Source organism: Oncorhynchus nerka, linkage group LG13 (genome assembly GCF_034236695.1).
Source record: "Oncorhynchus nerka isolate Pitt River linkage group LG13, Oner_Uvic_2.0, whole genome shotgun sequence".
NCBI lineage: Eukaryota > Metazoa > Chordata > Actinopteri > Salmoniformes > Salmonidae > Oncorhynchus > Oncorhynchus nerka.
In genome coordinates this window covers 37476478-37497966 of record NC_088408.1, presented here as the reverse complement: position 1 = coordinate 37497966, position 21489 = coordinate 37476478, and the positions used below count along the sequence as shown (strand labels likewise).

The window sequence follows — 21489 nt, the reverse complement described above, 5'->3', positions numbered from 1 at the left end:
AACCAAAGTTAATTCTATTGATTTTTTTTTCTATTAATAATGTACAATTAACAGCTGTAGACTCATGTGAAGGCCACATTACAGAGGAGGAACTTCTTGATGCTATTAAAGCCTTTAAGTCCGGGAAAACTCCAGGGCTGGATGACATACCAGTTGAGGTATACCAAACCTTTGTTGATGTACTCAGAGGACCAATATTAATATGTTTTAAACATTCCTATAAAAATGGTAGGTTATCAGATACTCAACAAGATGGTCTGATTTCATTATTCCTGAAACAGGAACCAAGTGGTAAATATAATAATCCAGTCGGTTTCAAAAATTGGAGGCTGCTTACACTTCAGTGTTGTCATGCAAAAATTCTAGCAAAATGCATAGCACATAGAATTTAAAAGGTATTGTCGGATATTATTCACCCTAATCAGACAGGTTTTTTACATGGACGATACATTGGCAGTGGTGTAAAGTACTTCAGTAAAAATACTTGAAAGTACTACTTAAGTTGTTTTGTGGGTATCTATACTTTACTATTTATATTACACCCTGAGGAAGGCACAGTGATGCCGAAACGTTGGTGAATAGCCATTACATTTTTGGAGATTATACATGCAGTGTGCGACTTTCTTTTGATAGTTTCCAGTTTATTTGCCGTTAGTCAGCACCTCCACACAAACTATTTTCTGGGTGTGCGCCAGCTCATGTTTTATCTACTATTTCTATTTTTGACAACTTTATCATTTACTTCACTACATTCCTAAATGTACTGTACTTTTTACTCCATATACACTGCTCAAAAAAATAAAGGGAACACTTAAACAACACAATGTAACTCCAAGTCAATCACACTTCTGTGAAATCAAACTGTCCACTTAGGAAGCAACACTGATTGATAATAAATTTCACATGCTGTTGTGCAAATGGAATAGATAACAGGTGGAAATTATAGGCAATTAGCAAGACACCCCCAATAAAGGAGTGGTTCTGCAGGTGGTGACCACAGACCACTTCTCAGTTCCTATGCTTCCTGGATGATGTTTTGGTCACTTTTGAATGCTGGCGGTGCTTTCACTCTAGTGGTAGCATGAGACTGAGTCTACAACCCACACAAGTGGCACAGGTAGTGCAGCTCATCCAGGATGGAACATCAATGCGAGCTGTGGCAAGAAGGTTTGCTGTGTCTGTCAGCGTAGTGTCCAGATCATGGAGGCGCTACCAGGAGACAGGCCAGTACATCAGGAGACGTGGAGGAGGCCGTAGGAGGGCAACAACCCAGCAGCAGGACCGCTACCTCTGCCTTTGTGCAAGAAGGAGCAGGAGGAGCACTGCCAGAGCCCTGCAAAATGACCTCCAGCAGGCCAAAAATGTGCATGTGTCTGCTCAAACGGTCAGAAACAGACTCCATGAGGGTGGTATGAGGGCCCGACGTCCACAGGTGGGGGTTGTGCTTACAGCCCAACACCGTGCAGGACGTTTGGCATTTGCCAGAGAACACCAAGATTGGCAAATTCGCCACTGGCGCCCTGTGCTCTTCACAGATGAAAGCAGGTTCACACTGAGCACATGTGACAGATGTGACAGCGTCTGGAGACGCCGTGGAGAACGTTCTGCTGCCCGCAACATCCTCCAGCATGACCGGTTTGGCGGAGGGTCAGATATGGTGTGGGGTGGCATTTCTTTGGGGGGCCGCACAGCCCTCCATGTGCTCGCCAGAGGTAGCCCCTTGTGAGACCATATGCTGGTGCGGTTGGCCCTGAATCCAATTGAGCACATCTGGGACATCATGTCTCGCGCCATCCACCAACGCCACAGACTGTCCAGGAGTTGGCGGATGCTTTAGTCTAGGTCTGGGAGGAGATCCCTCAGGAGACCATCCGCCACCTCATCAGGAGCATGCCCAGTCGTTGTAGGGAGGTCATACAGGCACGTGGAGGCCACACACACTACTGAGCCTCATTTTGACTCAAAATTGGATCAGCCTGTAGTGTGTGACTCTAAATCCAGACCTCCATGGGTTGATCAATTTGATTTCCATTGATCATTTTTGTTTTTGTTGTCAGCACATTCAACTATGTAAAGAAAAAAGTATTTAAGAATATTTCATTCATTCAGATCTAGGATGTGTTATTTTAGTGTTCCCTTTATTTTTTTTGAGCAGTGTATTTTCCCTGACATCCAAAAATACTCATTACATTTTGAATGCTTAGCAGGACAGGAAAATATTCTAATGTACACGCTTATCAAGAGAACATCCCTGGTCATCTCTACTGCCTCTGATCTGGCAGACTCACTGAACACATGCTTCATTTTAGATTATGTCTGAGTGTTGGAGCGTGCTCCTGGCTGTTCGTAAATTTAAAAAACAATAAAATGGTGCCATCTGTTATGCTTAAGACATTTGAAATGATTTTACTTTTTTTAATACCTAAGTATATTTGAGCAATTACATTTAGTTTTGATCCTTAAGAATATTTAAAACCAAATACTTTTGACTTTTACTCAAGTAGGATTGTAACTGAGTGACTTTCACTTGACTCATTTTCTATTTAGTTATCTTTACTTTTACTCAAGTATGACCATTTGGTACTTTTCCCAACACTGTTCAGTGACTGATTTAGACCTGGGATACCAGGTGTGGCCAATTATCATATCGAGCACAAAACCAGCAGGCTCCAGACCTCATAGGGTAAGAGTTAAATACCCCTGGAGAGTACTATAGAGCAGCCTGTATTGGATAGTTCCAGGTGTGAAAGGCCAAGAAAATGGAATTTGTGGAAGTGCTTTACATTCTTTATTCATTAGCCCTTCTCCCAATCCCCCTCCCAAAACATTTACACCATAAATCTAATTATGTAATCTTTACATGATTTCAACAAAAACAGTACATATTACAACTACATAAAATATTTCCAAGTCACTAATAAAGGCAAAATATGGGATAGGGGAGGTGACCCATCTATCCACTATGAGCTACTAAAGACCGCCAATTTATAATTCCTTTTTCAGTATGGTATCAGTCCTTCATGAACAGGTTCGACGTGTCAGTGAGCTCATACATACACAGCATAGTGCTTGGTTGAGACACTATGTCAGAAGTGATGAAGGCAGATGCTACTGTGGAAGTGAATGAGAGAGAAGAAAATGCCCTGTACATAGCATAACGGAGCCTGTCGGCCCCAGTCATGCCATCTCTTCATTTACTTTAGTATCATTACATAAAAAGGTACCTTTCAGATTGGCCTTTTTCAGAAACAAGGAAACAAAATAGACAGTGGAATGATCACTACCAATTATTACAGGAAAGAGATTTGAATAACGCGGAGGGCCTGCCCTAATGAATATCAACTAACCAATCAAATAGATAGAGAAAATATTTACATCAAATGTGTACAACAATTTATAAATAAATGTTATGTATAAATTAGAAAAATACACAAATCCCTAGTTCAATCAACTAAGTCTAGTTTAAAATGTCCCTCTATACAGTATTTGGTAAAAGAGCAGAAGATCAAAGGCACAGCAATGAAAAATTCAAGATGTACTTATCCCTGCAAATTCTACCAGAGTGATATCACTAATATATCCCCATTGCAATAGACCTATTAAAATATAAATTAAGACAATTGTCAAAAAATAAAGTTAAAAAAATAAATCCCATACTTATGAGTATCAACTAGCATCACCAGTTTGTAGTATCCTTAATAAATGAAGGCTTAAAACAGGGTTTGTAAAGTCTTCGAAGAGCACCCTGATATTTTTGCTTTCAATTCATTGGTCTATTCAATGTCAGACAGCATATAAAGCTTACCCTGTACAACTCCATGAATACACCTGTAGTGTGAAAGACTAAACCCTCCTCCTACAGACTGTAGTGTAGAGAGACTATACTGTAGTGTAGTTATGTGTACCATGTATCTGTTCTGTATGGTACAATTATATCTGGTCCTAATTGTTCCGCAGAAGAAGGGGCTGAGAACACACAGTCTTGTACAGCTAACCTTGTGGGGGACACAATTCAGTCCCATTCAAAATCCAATTTTCCCTAACCTTAACCCTAGCACCTAACCCTTAATGTAATTCTAACCCTAATTCTAACCTTAACCCTAAACCCCATAGAAATAGCATTTGACTTCTGGTCCCCACAAGAACAGTTAAACACGTCATATACCCAACTCCTGACCCGCTCTCTGACAAACCAGCAACCTGTTTCAAAGACATTATGTACCAATAAACCAGCAGAACAAAGATGTTCATAGAAGATACTACACATAGACCAAATCCCGGCCCTGTGCCCCCCTGCGGCTCTCTTCCTGGTCTCCCTCCTCCTGTGCCGGGGCCTCAGAGTCTGCCTCGTCACCATCAGATCCCTCCTCATACTCTATGCCAATGGGCTTGGGACAGCTGTAGGGGTGGCCGTTGTCGTCAAAGAAGCGGCGGAAGGTGAACTCGTAGAAGGCGTGCTCGGGGTGCTTGCCGTTCTTGAACCACCCATTGAGGGTGTCATTGTGTTTGCCCTCGGCTTCGTTATCTCTGCTCCACAGCTTGTCTGGGTCCACCGGGTCAAAGTTGGAGGTGTCTGTGCAGTGAGCGATGGTGGGTACGTAGGGGGCCGGCTGCATCTGCCGCAGGTCACTAGAGAAGTCGATGGTCTTGAAGAAGGGCTGCACCTTGATCTCGTCGGCACCGTTCTTGCCGAGGCGATCCTCGGGGCCGCGGCATAGTTTAATGATGAGGTCCGATGCCTCGGGGCTCAGCTTGGCTTGAGGGGGGATGTGCAGGGTGGTCTGCCAGTTTATCACCTGCGTACGAGACAGAACCAGAGCGTTTAATAGAGCGCAGAGGACAACACCTGACAAGCCAGGCCAACATTTTTAAATGGTTGATTTACCTTGAGCTGGGTTTCCAGGGGTGTAGTTGTTAAGAAAGGAGGCTGCCCAACCACCATTTCATACAGAATGACACCAACACTCCACCAATCACACAGTTGGGTGTATCCTTGAACAGAGAGTTAACACAGTCACATGTTAGAGACAATAACTTGGCGCACAAGTGAAAAATAACCTTTCACACATTACGCTTAAAATATCACTTCTACACTAGTAATTCAAAGATCACCAATTATATTTCCACCTCCCCATAGCAGATTCAACTTTCTCTTACACAGGCTTACCTGTTCTGAGCAGCACCTCTGGAGCGATGTAGTTGGGTGTCCCCACCAGGGAGTGGGCCAGGCAGCGCTGGTGTTGCCTCGCCTTCCTCCTCTCCAGGGGCTTGAGCCGGTCTGCGCAGCGACAGTTAGCTGGGTCCTGCTCCCATTCCTTACTGAAGTCCATGCTGTCCTGCCGAACATGGTCTCCTACGGAGAGAGACACACAACACAAAGATTAGCTTGGCTTTACTGACAATGAAGGGAGGGAGAACAGTGTTACCCCAAAGGCGAAAACATCCTCTTGGATTGAAGCAGCAACAAGCATCTTAAGGGATGGATCATACTAACCACTCTGGTAGTACTTTGAGTCGTGCGTCCAACGGAAGCCGGTGCAGAGCCCAAAGTCGGTGAGCTTGATGTGTCCGTCCCGGTCTATGAGGATGTTGTCTGGCTTGATGTCGCGGTGGATGAAGCCCATCTTGTGCACGCTCTCCACGGCGCAGGTGAGCTCAGCGATGTAGAACTGAGCCAAGTCCTCTTTGAAGAGGCCCAGCCTGATCAGCAGACTCATCATGTCACCCCCGGGGATGTAGTCCATCACAAAGTACAGGTTGTCCTTGTCCTGGAAGGAGTAGTAGAGCCGCACCACCCACTCATTATCAGCCTCAGCCAGGATGTCTCGCTCTGCCTTGACGTGGGCCACCTGGTTCCTGAGGAGAACGTCCTTCTTGCGCAGCGTCTTCATGGCGTACAGGGCTCCCGTGTCCTCCTTCCGGGCTAGACACACCTCTCCAAAGGCTCCGATGCCCAGGGTCTTGATCCTCTTGAACATGGACTTGTCCATCTTGGCCCGCTTCAGTCGGATGTAGTTGGACTCTTTCTGAGACAACATCATGCGCATCTGCTCCTGGGCATCACCTGACAACCCAACCTAAATAGCAAAAGATGACAATTTACATTCAGGCCCGTCATGGAGATCTCCCCAAAAATGGTTTATTTAAGAGAGCACCACAGAATATTCACTAGAAACATAAAATAAAACAACCAAGATGCATTAGCAAAGCAATGAATTCAAACTGGTAGGATGCAGGCCAAGGTAAGGTAACACAAAATAGTAACCATTAAAACATTGGAAAACACAGGTTAAAAAAAACAAAAAGATACACTATATGACCAAAGGTATGTGGACACCTGCTTGTTGAACATCTCATTCCAAATTCATGGGCACTGATATAGAGTTGGTCCCCCCTTTGCTTCTATACCAGCCTCCACTCTTCTGGTAAGGCTTTCCACTAGATGTTGGAACATTGCTGCTTCCATTCAGCCACGAGAGCCTTAATGAAGTCGGGCACTGATGTTGGGCGATTAGGCCTGGCTTGCAGTCGGCGTTCCAATTCATCCCAAAGGTGTCAGGGCTCTGTGCAGGTCAGTCAAGTTCTTCCACACCGATCTCGACAAACTATTTCTGTATGGACCTCGCTTTGTGCACAGGGGCATTATCATGTTGAAACAGGAAAGGACCTTCCCCAAACTGTTGCCACAAAGTTGGAAGCACAGAATTGTCTAGAATGTCATTGTATGCTGTAGCATTAAGATTTCCCTTCACTGGAACTAAGGGGCCTAGCTCGAACCACAAAAAACAGCCTCAGACCAATATTCCTCCTCCGCCAAACTTTACAGTTGACACTATGCATTCGGGCAAGTAGCGTTCACCTGGCATCTGCCAAACCCAGATTAGTCCGTTGGACTGCCAGATGGTGAAGCATGATTCATGACCCCAGAGAACGCGCATCCACTGCTCCAGAGTCCAATGGCGGCGAGCTTTACACTACTCCAGCTGGCGCTTGGGAATGCACATGGTGATCTTAGGCTTTTGTACGGCTGCTCGACCATGAAAACCCATTTCATGTAGCTCCCGACAAACAGTTCTTGCGCTGATGTTGCTTCCAGAGGCAATTTGGAACTCGGTAGTAGTGAGTGTTGCAACCGTGGAAAGATGATTTGTATGCGCTTCAGCACTCGGCGGTCCCGTTCTGTAAGCTTGTGTGGCCTACCACTTCGCGGCTGAGCTGTTGTTGCTCCTAGATGTTTCACTTACAGTTGACCAGGGCATCTCTAGCAGGGCAGAAATTTGACAAACTGACTTGTTGGAAAGGTGGCGTCCTATGACAGTATCATGTTGAAAGTCACTGAGCTGTTCAGTAAGGCTATTCTACTGCCAGTGTTTGTCTATAGAGATTGCCTGGCTGTGCGCTCGATTTTATACATCTGTCAGTAACGGATGTGGCTGAAATAACCAAATCCACTCATTTGAAGTGGTGTCCACATACTTTTGTGTATATAGCAGACGTTCTCAATAAGGCTGGTATTCTTGGCAAGCAAGGTGTTAATATATGCTGCAGCGGAGCACTATCATGGAAGTGGATGGACAGGCATGCCTCTCCCTACGGAGTTGGTGTGTTGCTGTCAGTCAGCAGAGGGCTTCATGCTGTTCAATTAAAAAAAGGTAAATCTTTCAACAGCGGCTTACTTGGTCACTGATCTGTGTGGACTATTCAGGTCACGGCATTGATAGATGATACTTTAACCTTCTACATCAGCTGTTAGTGACAGCAAGTAGAGAACAGGAGAGAAAGAGAGCGAAGCAGACAGAAAGAATAGAACATTAAAAAACAATTAACATACAGCTTGAACAGGAAAGAAATAGTAAGAAAGAGAGAAATATTGAAAACTAAGACTGCGTGAGGACATTCGAAATCCATTTGTGTACATTTTGGCTTTTCAGTTGATAATGTATTACCCTGTATTCCTGTGAATTGGACAAAATTCCCTCCCAGCTGCAGTCAGAGCAGGAGATGTTCACCCCTCCGTGTCCAGACTGCAAATGAATCGCACATGCGGGAATCCGCCGCTGGCTGATCCCGCCCTGGCTTACATTCAGGGCGGGATGTAAATGTAAAATGTTCTTTGTCTAAAATAAATCACTGCACCAAATGAATCACTGCATTTGACTCACACAGCCTACGTCACTTACTCACCTTGTCCACTGCATCTCTGTGACATAAGCTAAACATCTAGCTGGCTAGCTCATCATGTCTCAGTCTAAACTGTACACTAAAAAATACAGAAAGGAGTGGGAATCAAACCCTGAATTCAAAGGCTGGTTGAACACGTTTATTGGAGATGATACACGGGCATACTGCCTGTATTGTAAGGCTGATTTCTACGCTAAACTTAGTGATGTAAAAGGGCATGACAACTCAAAAACATACTCAAAATGCAAAGCCTTATAACAACAGTTCCACCCAAAACAAGCTGCCATTTATGGTTAAAAAAAATCGCTGAACATTGTTCCATGCTGTCATGTGATCACATTGGAGAAGCATGTAGAGCTGCTTTCTCAGACTCCACTGCTGCTACCCACTTCAAAATGCACAGGGCAAAGTGCACAGAAATTATTAATGGTGTTCTAGCACCATACTTTCTGAAAAAGTTGGTCGCAGATGTGGGTGAGAGGCGTTTCAGCCTCCTCCTCCATGAGTCCACGGATGTGAGTGTTTCTAAGTACCTGGGGGTTGTGATATGGTACTTTAGTGACACCAAGCAGACAATTGTATCAACATTTTTGGGGCTTGTTGAGTTGGAGGGAGGAGATGCCAAATCTATAGCCCGTGCTGTTGTGGCTTTCCTCGAGAAGTGTTGTCTTAAAAAAGAGAAACTCCTGGGGATAGGGACTGACAATGCCTCTGTTATGACGGGGATTAACAATGGGGTCCATAAAGTGATGGAGGAGGAGTAAAGCCTCAAATATCTGGTTCTTATTCACTGTGTGTGCCACTCTCTGTAGCTTGCTCATTTGTAGTTCTAAACATATTTAGGGTGTTTTTTACTCACTTTTTGTCTCTTCCACGACTTTTTCCTCTCTGAACTTCTCTGAAGAAGTAGTGCTTTCCTTTCTGGGTGTCGAGTCTAGCGTACTGTTTTGTTTGGTGCGTGCGACCTGGCACTCGCTCCACTTTCATTTTTATCCGCTATTGAACACAGTTTATTCTGTCTTAAATTTGATCGATTATTTACGTTTTTAAAATACCTAAAGTTGGATTAGGAAAGTTGTTTGAAAAGTTTGGACCAAGTTTACAGGTAACCTTTTAGATCATTTGTAGTCATGTTGGGCGAGTTGGAACCGGTGTTTTTCCTGAATCAAACGCGCCAAATAAATTGACATTTTGGGGATATAACGGAGTTTATCGAACAAAAGGACCATTTGTGATGTTTATGGGACATTTTGTAGTGCCAACAGAAGAAGATCTTCAAAGGTAAGGCATGAATTATATCGTTATTTCTGAGTTTTGTGTCACGCCTGGCGGGTTGAAATATGACTGTCATGTGTTTGTATGTTGGGGTGCTGTCGTCAGATAATAGCATGGTTTGCTTTCACTGTGAAGCCTTTTTGAAATCTGACACGGTGGCTGGATTTAAGTTAAGCTGTATTTTGGTGTATTGCACTAGTGATTTTATGAAAGTTAAATATTTCTAATAATTTATTTTGAATTTCATGCTCTGTAATTTCACCGGATGTTGTCAATGTTCCGCTAGCGGAGTGGTTGAAAAACAAGTTTTATTGACTCCAACCTAAGTGTAAGTAAACTTCCGACTTCAACTGTAAATGGTAACAAAATCACTTTTGTCAGTGTGGTGTGTGTGTAACCTTTATTTAACTAGGCAATTCAGTTAAGAACAAACACTTATTTACAATGACGGCCGCACCCGGACAATGCTGGACCAATTGTGCGCTGCCCTATGGGACTCCCAATCATGGCCAGATGTGATACAGCCTGGATTCGAACCAGGGACTGTAGTGACGCCTCTTGCACTGAGATGCAGTGCCTTAGACCGCTGTGTCCGTGTGTGTGTGTTAACTGTACTAGAATGCTTAAAATGCCGCAATGTTTTTGTATTATATCGGTATAGTTTTTTTTTGTCACGGAAAATATTGGATATTGCTATTGGTCAAAAATGTAATAACGGTGCATCACTAATTATAAGTAGTGCCTGTGGACTCACCCTCTGCATCTCACTCTCCAGCTGCTTCTTCCTATGGATCCTCATTTGGTGGTTCTTCAGAACGTTCTCAACGTGCTGCTCCATGAAGAACTTGAAGGCCTGGGGAGAGTAGAGTGACACTCTGGGGTCTCCTCGCCGCTCCTCGTCTTTGTTGTTCCGGCGCATAGGCACCGGAGATGTGGTGATCTGTTTATTCTCCTTATCTGTTCCCATGGCAGCAGAGTATGGGCCTTCTGGCTTGTCATTAGAGCTGCTGCTACACTCCTCTTCCTCTGCAGCCTCCTCTCTCCCAGTACTGGGCTTGGGCCCTGGGTCATAGGCAGGGCAGGGTGCAGCAGGCTGTTGGAGAAGGTGTTTGGGGTACGGGGGTGGAGGACCCTGGTAACTGGGCACCTCTGCTACTGTAATGGGTACATGGGGCATGGGCGCTGCTGGTAGAGGCTCCTGGTAGGTAGTGGGAGATGGAGAGGGTGGGGGATGGTGCATCCAGGGTGGGTGTGTGGGGGCCACAGCAGTGTGTAGTTCAGGCTTCTGCACACGCATACTCTTAACGGGCCTCAGGATGGGGGCCTGGGTGATGGCTGTCACTGTGGTGGCAGAGGGTTGGGAGCTGGCTGGGTGGCCCTGCCTGTTGCTCATCTGGTGGCTGTTGAAGGAGTTGGATCGGACAGGGATGCTGTGCTGCTGCCATGAGGGGGACATGTCCTGGTTGCTGCTACCTGGTGAGGACTGGGGCTGGCCGAGGGGGGCTTGGGTCCAGGACTGAGGCCCACCTATGTTGTACATGTCAAGATTGTACATGTCAAGATTGTGACTGTTCCGGTTAGGCACCATCATGGACTGGGGGAGGTTACCATCGTTGATGTAGGATGGGGACGAGGCAGGACCTCCGGCCTGCATCTGCTGAGCGGTGGGGCTTTGTCTGCTGCTCTGGTTCACTGGGTAAGGGGGAGGGGGTTGTCTGCTACTACCACTCTGGTGTCCCATGTAGTCTGGTTGAGGGGAGCCGTTCTGAGACCAGCCGGATGGGAAGCTGAACTTGTTCCCCCCAGAGCTCTGCATGATGATGGGCTGACGGCCCATGGGCACTGGGCTGATACCCCTCTGGTTCTGGGGGGCTGAGTAGCCATCGGGCCAGGCTCCTTGGGGAACGGGAGAGATCCGGGGCACCAGGTAATCCATGTTGCCAGAGAAGCGCTTGGTGGAGGGGTTACTGTCCCAGGAGGGTGGAGGTGGGGTTCCACCTCTATTTGGGGGAGGGGTGACACTGCGCACCTGAGGGGGTAGGGGAGGGTTGACCCGTTGGTTGTTGCCAGGGTGGCCCTGTGGGAAGGCTGGGGGAGGGCCTCGTCCTGCCAGGTCACCCTGGGGTCCAGGGCTGTCTGAACGGTACACCATCCCCTCCACCCTCATGTGGCCATGTCTCTGAACCAGGGACTCCTTGGAACCCTTCCAGCTCTGCCTCCTCAGCACAGGCTGCTGGATATGAGAGGAACCTGCAACGATGGAAAGAAAAACTACAGTTAAAAAGCAGCATATAGAGAAGAATCATTGTGTTTGCAGTAGATGTTACAGCTATATCAAAAGAGCGCAAACCCATGCCATGTACAGCATTCTCAATTCAAACACACTCCCTTCTCCCAAAGCAGTTGTTCAACAGAATCTTGTTCCCTCAACAACAATCTATTGCATCTCCAGCGACAAATAGTCTAGCCCTAGATTCTGCAACAACAGTAGCAAAGTTCCTGTGAACAACCCTGGAAAAAGGAGAGGTTTGGTCACAAAGGACAGACACCTACCGGGGGCTTTCATGCCTGCATTGACGGGGCGGGCGGGAGCATCCACCATCTGCTCCCTCACAGGGTCTTGGTAGCTCATCTTACTAATGTACTCTATGGCTGCCTCCATGCTGCGACTGTTGGTCTGCATCAGAGCACGGATCACCATGTCCTGCACACAATACATTTACTAGCTATTAATACCTGAAACAAAAGGGTTGCTCGAGGTACTGTTAGACGAACATCAGATCAAGTTAACAGGAACTACTCAACAACTGTCAAATACAATGTAATTTATACATGCTTTTTTTGTGCACATTTTTTTAAAGAACGAGACATCCTAGTAACTTTTTAAATGACATACTGTTTCATTGAAAATATTTTATACTGCTGAATACAGGAGTCCTGTGACTGACGAGTTGAAAACATCTTTAGCATTAGGGCAATTCCACAGTAACAGAATCACTCAGATGTCACTTATGCCAATTACCAAACAAAAAAATATTGATTGCAAAGTTAAACCATACAACTCTATGAACTACTTTAAACTATACAGAAATGCATAACTATGAATGTCATTCTCTTCATGGTGATGTATGCCGAATAGGTAACAAGATAGAAACATTTAATTTCCTCCTTATTCTACACTGGCAATTATTAGAATGAGCACCGCACAGCACAGTAGAATTCAGTGCATTACAGTAAAGTACAGTAAATTATTTGTGTGCACTACTATACAGTACCGTATTGTACTGACCTATACTCTACTGTACTAATGTTATGCTGTCCAAACTTGTGAAACAGACGTCTAGGATTGGCTCTGATTTGGATTGATTTTTCATCATCTATGGACGTCCGGTGATGGTTGATGCCCAGTGGGCTGGTTACTAGGTATTTAATGAGTCACAGATACACATAGGTCCCACTTTAAATGTTTATAAGTGCATAGGTCTGCGGGCCCAAACTGATCCAAATGTAGCATGTGTCGGTCAGAAAATCTATTCAGACTTTACAAATCGGCGGTTAACTAAATTCTTTCTACCTTCTGAAAATACCTAACTTTTTTGACAACTGATGCTTCCTCTCCTTCAGTGTCGAACTGCATGTAACTGTGTTGACAGCCATTGATCAACTACAAGATATTTTGCAAGCCTAACCTCCACAGTCAATATCAGTAGCCTAGTCAAACTGCGTGCTGACCAACGCGAGGTAGGCTGCCTGTTCCTGAACTTGCACATCTGTGCGGCACAAATGGCTTGTTCAGGTTCACCATCAGCAATCGTTTTGGTAGTTGTGCTTTAATTAAACAATCAGTTTATATAGTGCTTTCAGAAAGTATTTTGTTACGTTTCAGCCTTATTCTAAAATTGATTTTTTATTATCTTCATCAATATACACACACAATACCCCATTATGACAAAGAGAAACCAGGTTTTTAGAAATGGTTGCAAATGTATTCAAAATTAAAAAACAGAAATACCTTATTTACATAAGTATTCAGACAATTTGCTTTGAGACTCCAAATTGAGCTCAGGTGCATCCGGTTTCCACTGACTGGGGCAAAGGTTCACCTTCCAACCTTGACAACGACCCTAAGCAAACAGCCAAGACAACGCAGGAGTGGCTTCGAGACAAGTCTCTGGATGTCCTTCAGTGGCCCAGCCAGCGCCCGGACATGAACCCGATTGAACATCTCTGGAGAGACCTGAAAATGGCTGTGCAGCAACGCTCCCCATCCAACCTGACAGAGCTTGAGAAGATCTGCTGAGAAGAATGGGAGAAACTCCCCAAATACAGGTGTGCCAAGCTTGTAGCGTCATACCCCAAAAGACTCAAGGCTGTAATCGCTGCCTAAGGTGCTTCAACAAAGTACTGTCTGAATACTTGTGTAAATGTTATTTCAGTTTTTGTTTTTATTAATCTGCAAAAATGTATTAAAAAAAAGTTTTAACTTTGTCATTATGGGGTTTTGCGTGTTGATTGATGAGGGACAAAATGATTGAATCAATTTTAGAATAAGGCTGTATAATGTAACAAAATATGGAAAAAGTCAAGGGGTCTGAATACTTCCAGAATGCACTGTACATGAATGCAGGGTAAAGAGACTAGGCATCAGAACAGATCATAATAATAAGAGTAAAATAAAGAACAGAGTAGCAGCAGCAAATGATAAGTGTAAAAGTGTGTGTGTCGGTATGAGTGTGTGGGCGAATGTAGTGTATGCGTGTGTTTTGTGTGGGAGTGTCAATCATGTGCGTGTAGTGTGTCAATCTAAATCTAGTGTCGAAATCATGTGACTCATGTCCACACCTTCGCTAGATACCTAGCTGAAGCACTTTCACTTTTACATTATTTTCTCCATACCTCATCAAAGCCAGCAGACAGCAGCTCCAGCAACATCTGTTTGTTAACCTCTGCAGTCCGTCCATAAGAGCTGGGCTCATTGGCATAAGGCATCAGGGACTTGCGAATCTCCTGCAAGGCTTTGTGGTAGGGGTTTCTGGGGTTGCTGCAGCGCCCTTGCTGCCTGGGGTCTTCAGGTGCCACTATAACAGCACCCCCCATGTCCACCTTAGGGGAGTCAGAAGGCCGGGACATGTTCCGGAGACTCTCCCGAATTTCCTGCAGCATCTGGTGGCTGTTAACACTGTAGTTGCTAGCAGGGAAAGTCTTTGGTCGCATCTGTCGATATCCTTCGGGTTTCTCCCCTCTCTTCATGTAAGAACATGTAGGTTGACAGCCAAAGGGGGACAACAGGGTAGCACACAGCAGTGAGTCACTGTGAGGGTATCAGGGGCCAGGAAGAGCTTCAAGACTCGATTTACTTCACATCTGCATCCTGCTGAATACCTGGGGATGATAAAACACAGCAAATGGGAATGAATTCAATCTCCCAGATATGAGCATTGAAATGATCCAGATTCTGTCAATTAATATATTCAGACAATTCATTATGGAAGATAGCTACAAAACTAAACTATTAGTTATAAGATACAACTTAAGTTACAACATATCAACTAAACTAACGTTAGTTAGCAAACGTGACCATGAAAACAAATGGTGCTGGTAGCTAAGTTAGCCGGGTAACGTTAAGAAATATTGTAGTTAAAAGTACCGACTGTAGGATGTTATGTTATAAACATATGTAATCCAGCCAGCTACAAAGCTAAAAGGTAGTGATGAATAAAATACTACGTATTTAGTTAGCATACAGTTACTGACTCAACTTCAATTAAATAGCTAACCAGCTACCAAAGCCAACTGCTGCTGGTTGTCCACGGCCTGTCCGCGTCGCAAAGCAACCACTAGCCAAGTTTGCTAGCATGCTAGCTAACAGGTTGTTGTCAATTAACTTACCTTCAGAAGCATTCTTATTTTAATCAAATCTCCAGACTTCAAATCAAAAAGAAAGTGCGATGAAATTAGTTAATCTAATGATTTAGACGAAGTTTGAAAGTGAAGTTTTACTGCTACTCCGTGTCCCAACTGTGGCTTAAATATTCCTGTCTTGACAGACAACTTTCCCGGATGTGTAGGTTGTTTTTCCCATCGTCCCCTGCGATAGCACCTTTCACCCCCCAACAAAAGTAGAAGCCTTTCCCAAGTGATTCAGGTATTCTTACTCATAAACATAAAACAAATACAATATATACATACAAAATGAAAACAAATGGATGTCAAATGTTTATATTCTATAAAATGTTATAATTAGACCTAAATGCGGTCCATATTATGGCTGTGTCATACTGTATATATCGTCTTATGATGTGATGCATAAATTGGATAAGTGATAACATATTTATGCAAAGACATTTTATTTCAAAACACAGGAGTTAAATGACATGAATACAACCAGTATGACTTCCCTAAAAATCAAGTGCTTTATCTGTGATTGGTTTTGAGCATAATTTAGAGTGTAAACTACATTTCTGTGGTAATCCAAGATCTCTCTCTGTATGCTTTTAATTGCTTAATTAAACCTCCCTCAGGAATATCAAAAACAATCATACAATTTACTAAATACTTTCACCTGATGAAGGTTATCTAATCCTCAAGAGCAAGACCTTTTACTGGGAAAATATTTCAACAATCAGTTTAGGTAAATAATTGCCTGAAGATAACGACCCTACCGCTATGCACTGAGGTCGGAACGCAATCATGGTTACATTAAGACAGTGAGAAAACGTACCTCAATGCAGGGATGGGACATGCCACTGTACTCCAAATGTTACATTTATCCACACTGCTCCATTGAGAAGGTTGAAATTCTGCTAATGCACTTTATGTCCTCATGCTAGGTAACAGTAGCCACCGCAGCCAATTTTGGAATGTTGTGTCAGCCAATCAGCTCCTTTGTTGTTCAACGCAATGTGCTATTCCATAATGGCTGATATGGCTGCTAGCTAACATGAAGACGAAAAATTAATTTTTCCACAAAAACTAGCAGTATATAAATCTTCTTGGAGTAGTGTGGATAAAGGTACAATTTGGAGTACAGTGGCATGTCCCATCCCTGCATTGAGGTATGTTTTCCCGAACCCATATCTCGTGCCGGCTCCACAGTGTCTTAATGTAACCATGATTGCGTTCCGACCTCAGTGCAGCTCAGCATAAATAAGTGGAATGGTAGGGTCAGCATCTTCTGGCAAGATAAAGTCCAGCCAGCCCGTCAAATAATGTGAACAGCTGAACTGTATTTTTTACTTTATTTTTTAAATTGGGACATGTCTGTTGACATAAATAGCCTCTCCGTCCGTTCCACACACCAAGCATTGTCCCAGTACATCCAGACTGTTCACAGACAGCATTTGGCTGGGCAGCATGTGAGTGGTCTCAAGGTGTCCCTTACTAGAGTCCCCAGTGAGCCAGGCATTGATGAGGGGCTGGTTCCCACCTGCTGGGGCTATTGCGCTGCGAGAAATTATGCTTGTGTTCCGTCCACCTGGTGAAAAATAAAATAAAAAAATAAATCACAATTCTGATTGTGAACTACTGGTGTTACAGTAATGTAATCCTGCTAAATAAAAAAACAGGTGGATATATCAAATACTTCCCATTTGGCAGTAATCACAACAGTCCTGCTCTGTGAGCCTTGAAAACATATTTCTGATGACTTGCCTTGTAAGAAGGATGGTGTGTCTGAATTTGAAGAAGTCTCCCAATGCAACAGTGATCCATCCTCTGAGCATGAGAACAGGTGGCCTGGGTTTGATGGATGAAAATGGACCTCCCACACTGTGAGAACAACAAAAACATAAGTCAAAACCCTTAAACTGAAGATCGACTTGCTGCTTTAGTGAATTAACTACTTCCATAAATGTCTTACTTTCAGAAGTGTGTGCCTCCATAAGTGAAATGGGCATGTTGCCTTGTCTCACGTCCCAGATACAGAGCATGCCATCCTGCCCCCCTGTGGCCACAATGTGTTGTTGATTGGGGTGCCTGTCCACACAATGCAGTGGGACTCTGTCTCCAGTTCTAGAAGCCCCCCCCAAAAAAGACACAAAAACAACACTTAAAGATGCACTATGCAGAAATCACTCTGTCATCTCCTGGTTGCTAAATGCCTGATAGTTATTTTAATTTCAGTTTACTTAACAAAATAAGCAAGTATAGTGTAGAGAATCATTGTACCTTCTAAACCACTGAAATACATTTTCCATAAACAAAAATGTTGTATTTTCAGCTGTTTGAAGCTGGTGCACAAAACCGAAAGTAAAAGCAAAACTGAAACTCAAGAACATGGAAGCATAGAAATTGCACACATAGAACAGATCTACCGCTTCTTAGACTTGCTTTTAATTAATAACTGGTCTAAAACACATTTTATGTGAATATTTGGTTGGGTAGCCCAAAAAGATACATATGGCAGCTTTTAAAAAAACAACAAAGGACATTACACAATTAAGTTGTTGCACCAGAAAAACTGATTTACTTCAGCTCCTCAAATATGTAATCATCTTACAATGAAAGAATCTGCGATGGTTCATTGCCTGGTTGCCTGAAGTCCCATAGTTTGAGCTGGCCAATAGAATTGACGGTAAGGATCTCTGTAGTCCTCAGGAAAGTCACAGCATGGATTGCGCTACTGTCAGCCTTTTCTGACAGGAATGAAAAATACTATGTCAGTATCATCTTGGCTAAAGGGTGAGATTTCACTTGAAGTTACAGCTGACTTTTGGAAATGGATATGAAGGCTATGTCATTGCAAATTCAAAATGCAACCTTTAAGAAAATAATGGCCATTGCCAGGAGAGCATACAATTATTTTCACTCTTATTAGTACATAAGGACCTATTGTTTCCTCCTCAGACCTATGGTGCGCAGCACTCCTTCCTGGTCCGCTCTGAAGAGCATGATCCTTCCATCTTCCCCAACCGTGACAATCTCAGGGCTGTTACACACAACTCCAGTACATGGGGCGTTGTCGCAGGGATAATGATGTGCTCTTTCCCACAGTTGAGAAACAGACAATGACTGTAGAGAAGAGAAAATAGATGCTATTGAAAACAAGGTCCTACACAAGCTAACTTGACATTTATAATTGATGTATCCATGATTGTTGGTATATCTTCATTATGACTATGTCTTGTGAAGTAACATCCATACCTGGCTGTTGTGGTGATGCCGAAAGATAGTCACCGCTCCAGTTGATGACGCTGTTACTATTCTGTCTTGATCCAGAAACTAAAGGAGTGTAAGATTGACATTGAATTATGCAGTGGTGTAAAGTACTTAAGTAAAAATACTTTAAAGTACTACTTAAGTAGTTTTTTGGGTCTGTACTTTACTATTTATGTTTTTGCCAACTTTTACTTCACTACATTCCTAAATAAAATGTACTTTTTATTCAATACTTTTTCCCCTGACACCCAAAAGTACTCAATACATTTTGACAGGGAAATGGTCCAATTCACAGACTTATTAAAAGAACATCCATGGTCATCACTACTGCCTCAAATGCTTTGTTTGCAAATTATGTCTGAGTGTTGGAGTGTGCCCCTGGCTATCCGTCAATGGGGGGAAAAAACAATCATTTGCCGTCTAGTTTGCATAATAAGCTATTTGAAATGGTTTATACTTTTACTAGTGATACTGAAGTACATTTTAGCAATTCCATTTACTTTTGATACTTAAGTATACTTAAAACCAAATACTTTTACTCAAGTAGTATTTCACTGGGTGACTTTCACTTGAGTCATTTTTTATTAAGGCATATTTACTTTTACTCAAGTATGACAATTGAGTCATTTTCCACCACTGCAATTATGACATAATTATATTGAAAATCAGGACCAGTACAATAATATCTAATATTTTACACCTAATAGTATATTAACTTACTTGAAGGTCCAGAACATCCCCATTATGTTTGTATTCACATAATAATTGAGGGTCTCCCTCAAATTCATCGTCCATACTGGAGACCCCATTCTCTCCGATGGACCAAATTGAAATGCTGTTGTCCTGAAAAAAAGAGATTTTGCTAGAGGTATGCAATCAGACAGAAATGTTCAAGAGCTGAGTGATGGTAAGTTACACTAGCTATTAGTGCTTAATTTGAGCTGAATAGGATCCACACCTCTCAGATTTGACTTTGTTTGTTCCGGCACCTATTTGCCCAGATCCGGTATCTCTCGCTGCATGATTTTTTAAATTATTTCACTGTTCGCACTTTAAACATTTGAATAAAAGCGATCAGCATTAAATCAAGTTGCCCCCTCGTTATTTCTCCCGCTCCTCAGAAAGACCATCATGAAAAAGTGTGGTGATCCTTCTATTCTGCCACACTGATTCCAGACCTGCTCTCTTACTTGTACATAGAGGTTATGGGGAGGGCCAGTGGGGTAAGTAACTGATCTTGACACAGGTCTTGGTAGTGGTGGTCAGATAGTGAAGAAGTCCCTACGTAATCACCTCACGTAGCCTAGTCGCCTCCCTACTAAATTTGAATCGTGGGAACACCAAATAAAAAGTTGATAAGAAAAGGCAATCGAGTTTGACATTTTTCAAGTCCAAAAATCCAGAGAAAGATGGTGAATCGAAACAAGAACGAGCCAGAGAACTGTCAGTGCCGGAAGAAAGGAGTGAGGGGCAAACCGTTCCTGATGGCAATACTAATCCCGCCAGTTCAGCATTACCACCGGCACCTCCACTAGCTAGTAGGCCTACTAGCGAGTCAGGGAGAGGGAGACGGTGCATCCACTGACGAAGTGCTTGGAGCAGTTGCAATTTGCGGTTCAAGACCAAGCAAACGCATAACCCCTTGCTTGTCATACAAAATTCAAAGTTGGACTGTACAACATGCAAAAAGGTAGGGAGCTTGGGTCTAGAAATGACTGGAGGGATTACACTAGCAAAATAGTTGGTGGAATGTACAGTAAATTAACATCCTATGCATCAGACATAAAACAAACAGAGCCCTCAGGAAAAAAAAGGTTTTTGAACATGTCTGAACAAAGGCGCATTTGGTGGCAGCCTTGTCTACAAGGCTAAAGAGGACACCCAGTTTAACACTCAAAATGAAATGTAAAAAAAAGACACACTACAGCCAGTCTTCAGAACAGCCTTAGGAGCCTAAACATCACAGCCACATGCCCCCTCACGGCTTTGAGCAATAAGTTGACTCTCAGGAGTTGACATGGGGCTCCCTTTTGCAATTATGTTAGCACAGATGAAAACTGTTGTTCTGTTGTGACCCCAAACTTTTGAGCGGTAGTATATGTGCATATGACAGGTGTACTGCAGTGTCGTAAAAATATGTTGCTGAACATTGATGTCTAGAAAATTAGGCTATAAGAAATTCAGACTTGTGTAGCTAAGCCCCGTTGCAATACTCAAGTATGAGGGCATACTGCAGTGACTTCTAAAATGCTTTGAATAAATTAGCACCTTGGAGTGCTGTCCGTGTCACCACCATCGATAGTAGGTTACTTGGTTGCTACGTTGTGTTTGACACTTTTCCTCAATGTGTTCCGGTAACGTTACCTCACTGAGCCACCCGGATAACAACACTCTCGCGCTCACTATGTGTTCCAGGACATCACGTTTTACAAATTAAGCACTGTTAGCTAACAACGTCAGTTAAGTGAAAGGCTTCTTATTATTGACAGAATAATAAAGTAACGTTGTGTTGACATTAGCTAGCTAACGGTAAAGTTAGCAGCCTAGCTAACTAGCAAACCCACCTCGTTGTCCCAAGACCCAGTAGCAAATATGTCTGGTTGCTGTAAAGACGAAGATGAGACCGGTCTCCATCTCGTTTTGCTGATTTTCTTTGACACGTACTTAGCATTGATTCCCTCCATCAGAATAATCTTAAACGTAGCTAATTTCTATTTCTGATATACATGTAAACGTATAATTAAGTCCCCTCTACATACATTTCCCATAATACCGCCAAATCTCGTACGGTGGCTCAATGAGGACAAACTAAACGTTAAACGCAATGTGATTACGTCACTAATTCACGAACGTGTTAAGCTCTCGCGCCCCTCCTAG

At 43.4% G+C, this 21489-nt stretch overlaps 2 protein-coding genes across 3 annotated transcripts; both read right to left on the bottom strand.

Annotated features, from left to right (window-relative positions):
• Positions 1 to 2773: 2773 nt before the first annotated feature.
• On the bottom strand, positions 2774 to 15530 carry LOC115139481 (serine/threonine-protein kinase LATS1-like). Of its 2 annotated transcripts, XM_029676942.2 has the most exons (8): positions 15346 to 15530; positions 14353 to 14838; positions 12010 to 12160; positions 10211 to 11706; positions 5495 to 6077; positions 5168 to 5353; positions 4886 to 4992; positions 2774 to 4796 (listed from the first exon to the last, which is right to left on the bottom strand). In XM_029676942.2, the coding sequence occupies exons 2-8, from the start codon at positions 14704 to 14706 to the stop codon at positions 4260 to 4262; spliced, it is 3414 nt and encodes a 1137-aa protein (XP_029532802.1). In that variant the 5' UTR covers positions 14707 to 14838; positions 15346 to 15530; the 3' UTR covers positions 2774 to 4259. The 2 variants fall into 2 exon arrangements, with proteins under 2 accessions (XP_029532802.1, XP_064882488.1); XM_065026416.1 differs by lacking the exons at positions 14353 to 14838; positions 15346 to 15530 and adding an exon at positions 13469 to 14341.
• Positions 15531 to 15786: 256 nt separating this feature from the next.
• Positions 15787 to 21420, bottom strand: LOC115139484 (nucleoporin Nup43-like). Its single transcript, XM_029676944.2, has 8 exons — positions 21177 to 21420; positions 19333 to 19455; positions 18598 to 18675; positions 18303 to 18465; positions 17954 to 18089; positions 17315 to 17466; positions 17107 to 17223; positions 15787 to 16930 (listed from the first exon to the last, which is right to left on the bottom strand). Exons 1-8 carry the CDS (start codon positions 21294 to 21296, stop codon positions 16701 to 16703), a joined length of 1119 nt encoding a protein of 372 aa, XP_029532804.1. The 5' UTR covers positions 21297 to 21420; the 3' UTR covers positions 15787 to 16700.
• Positions 21421 to 21489: the final 69 nt, after the last annotated feature.

What these genes read in the sequence shown, in the direction of transcription:
- LOC115139481 (XM_029676942.2), bottom strand. Translation starts at nt 14,706, where the DNA reads ATGAAGAGAGGGGAGAAACCCGAAGGATATCGACAGATGCGACCAAAG. An exon ending in TGTCTGCTGGCTTTGATGAG is followed by an intron (nt 12,161 to 14,352) that starts GTATGGAGAAAA and finishes TATTGTGTGCAG; the next exon opens with GACATGGTGATCCGTGCTCT. An exon ending in CCCTGGAAACCCAGCTCAAG is followed by an intron (nt 4,797 to 4,885) that starts GTAAATCAACCA and finishes TCTCGTACGCAG; the next exon opens with GTGATAAACTGGCAGACCAC.
- LOC115139484 (XM_029676944.2), bottom strand. Translation starts at nt 21,296, where the DNA reads ATGGAGGGAATCAATGCTAAGTACGTGTCAAAGAAAATCAGCAAAACG. An exon ending in CTGGGTCTTGGGACAACGAG is followed by an intron (nt 19,456 to 21,176) that starts GTGGGTTTGCTA and finishes TCTTTTTTTCAG; the next exon opens with GACAACAGCATTTCAATTTG. An exon ending in GGGATGTTCTGGACCTTCAA is followed by an intron (nt 18,676 to 19,332) that starts GTAAGTTAATAT and finishes ACACTCCTTTAG; the next exon opens with TTTCTGGATCAAGACAGAAT.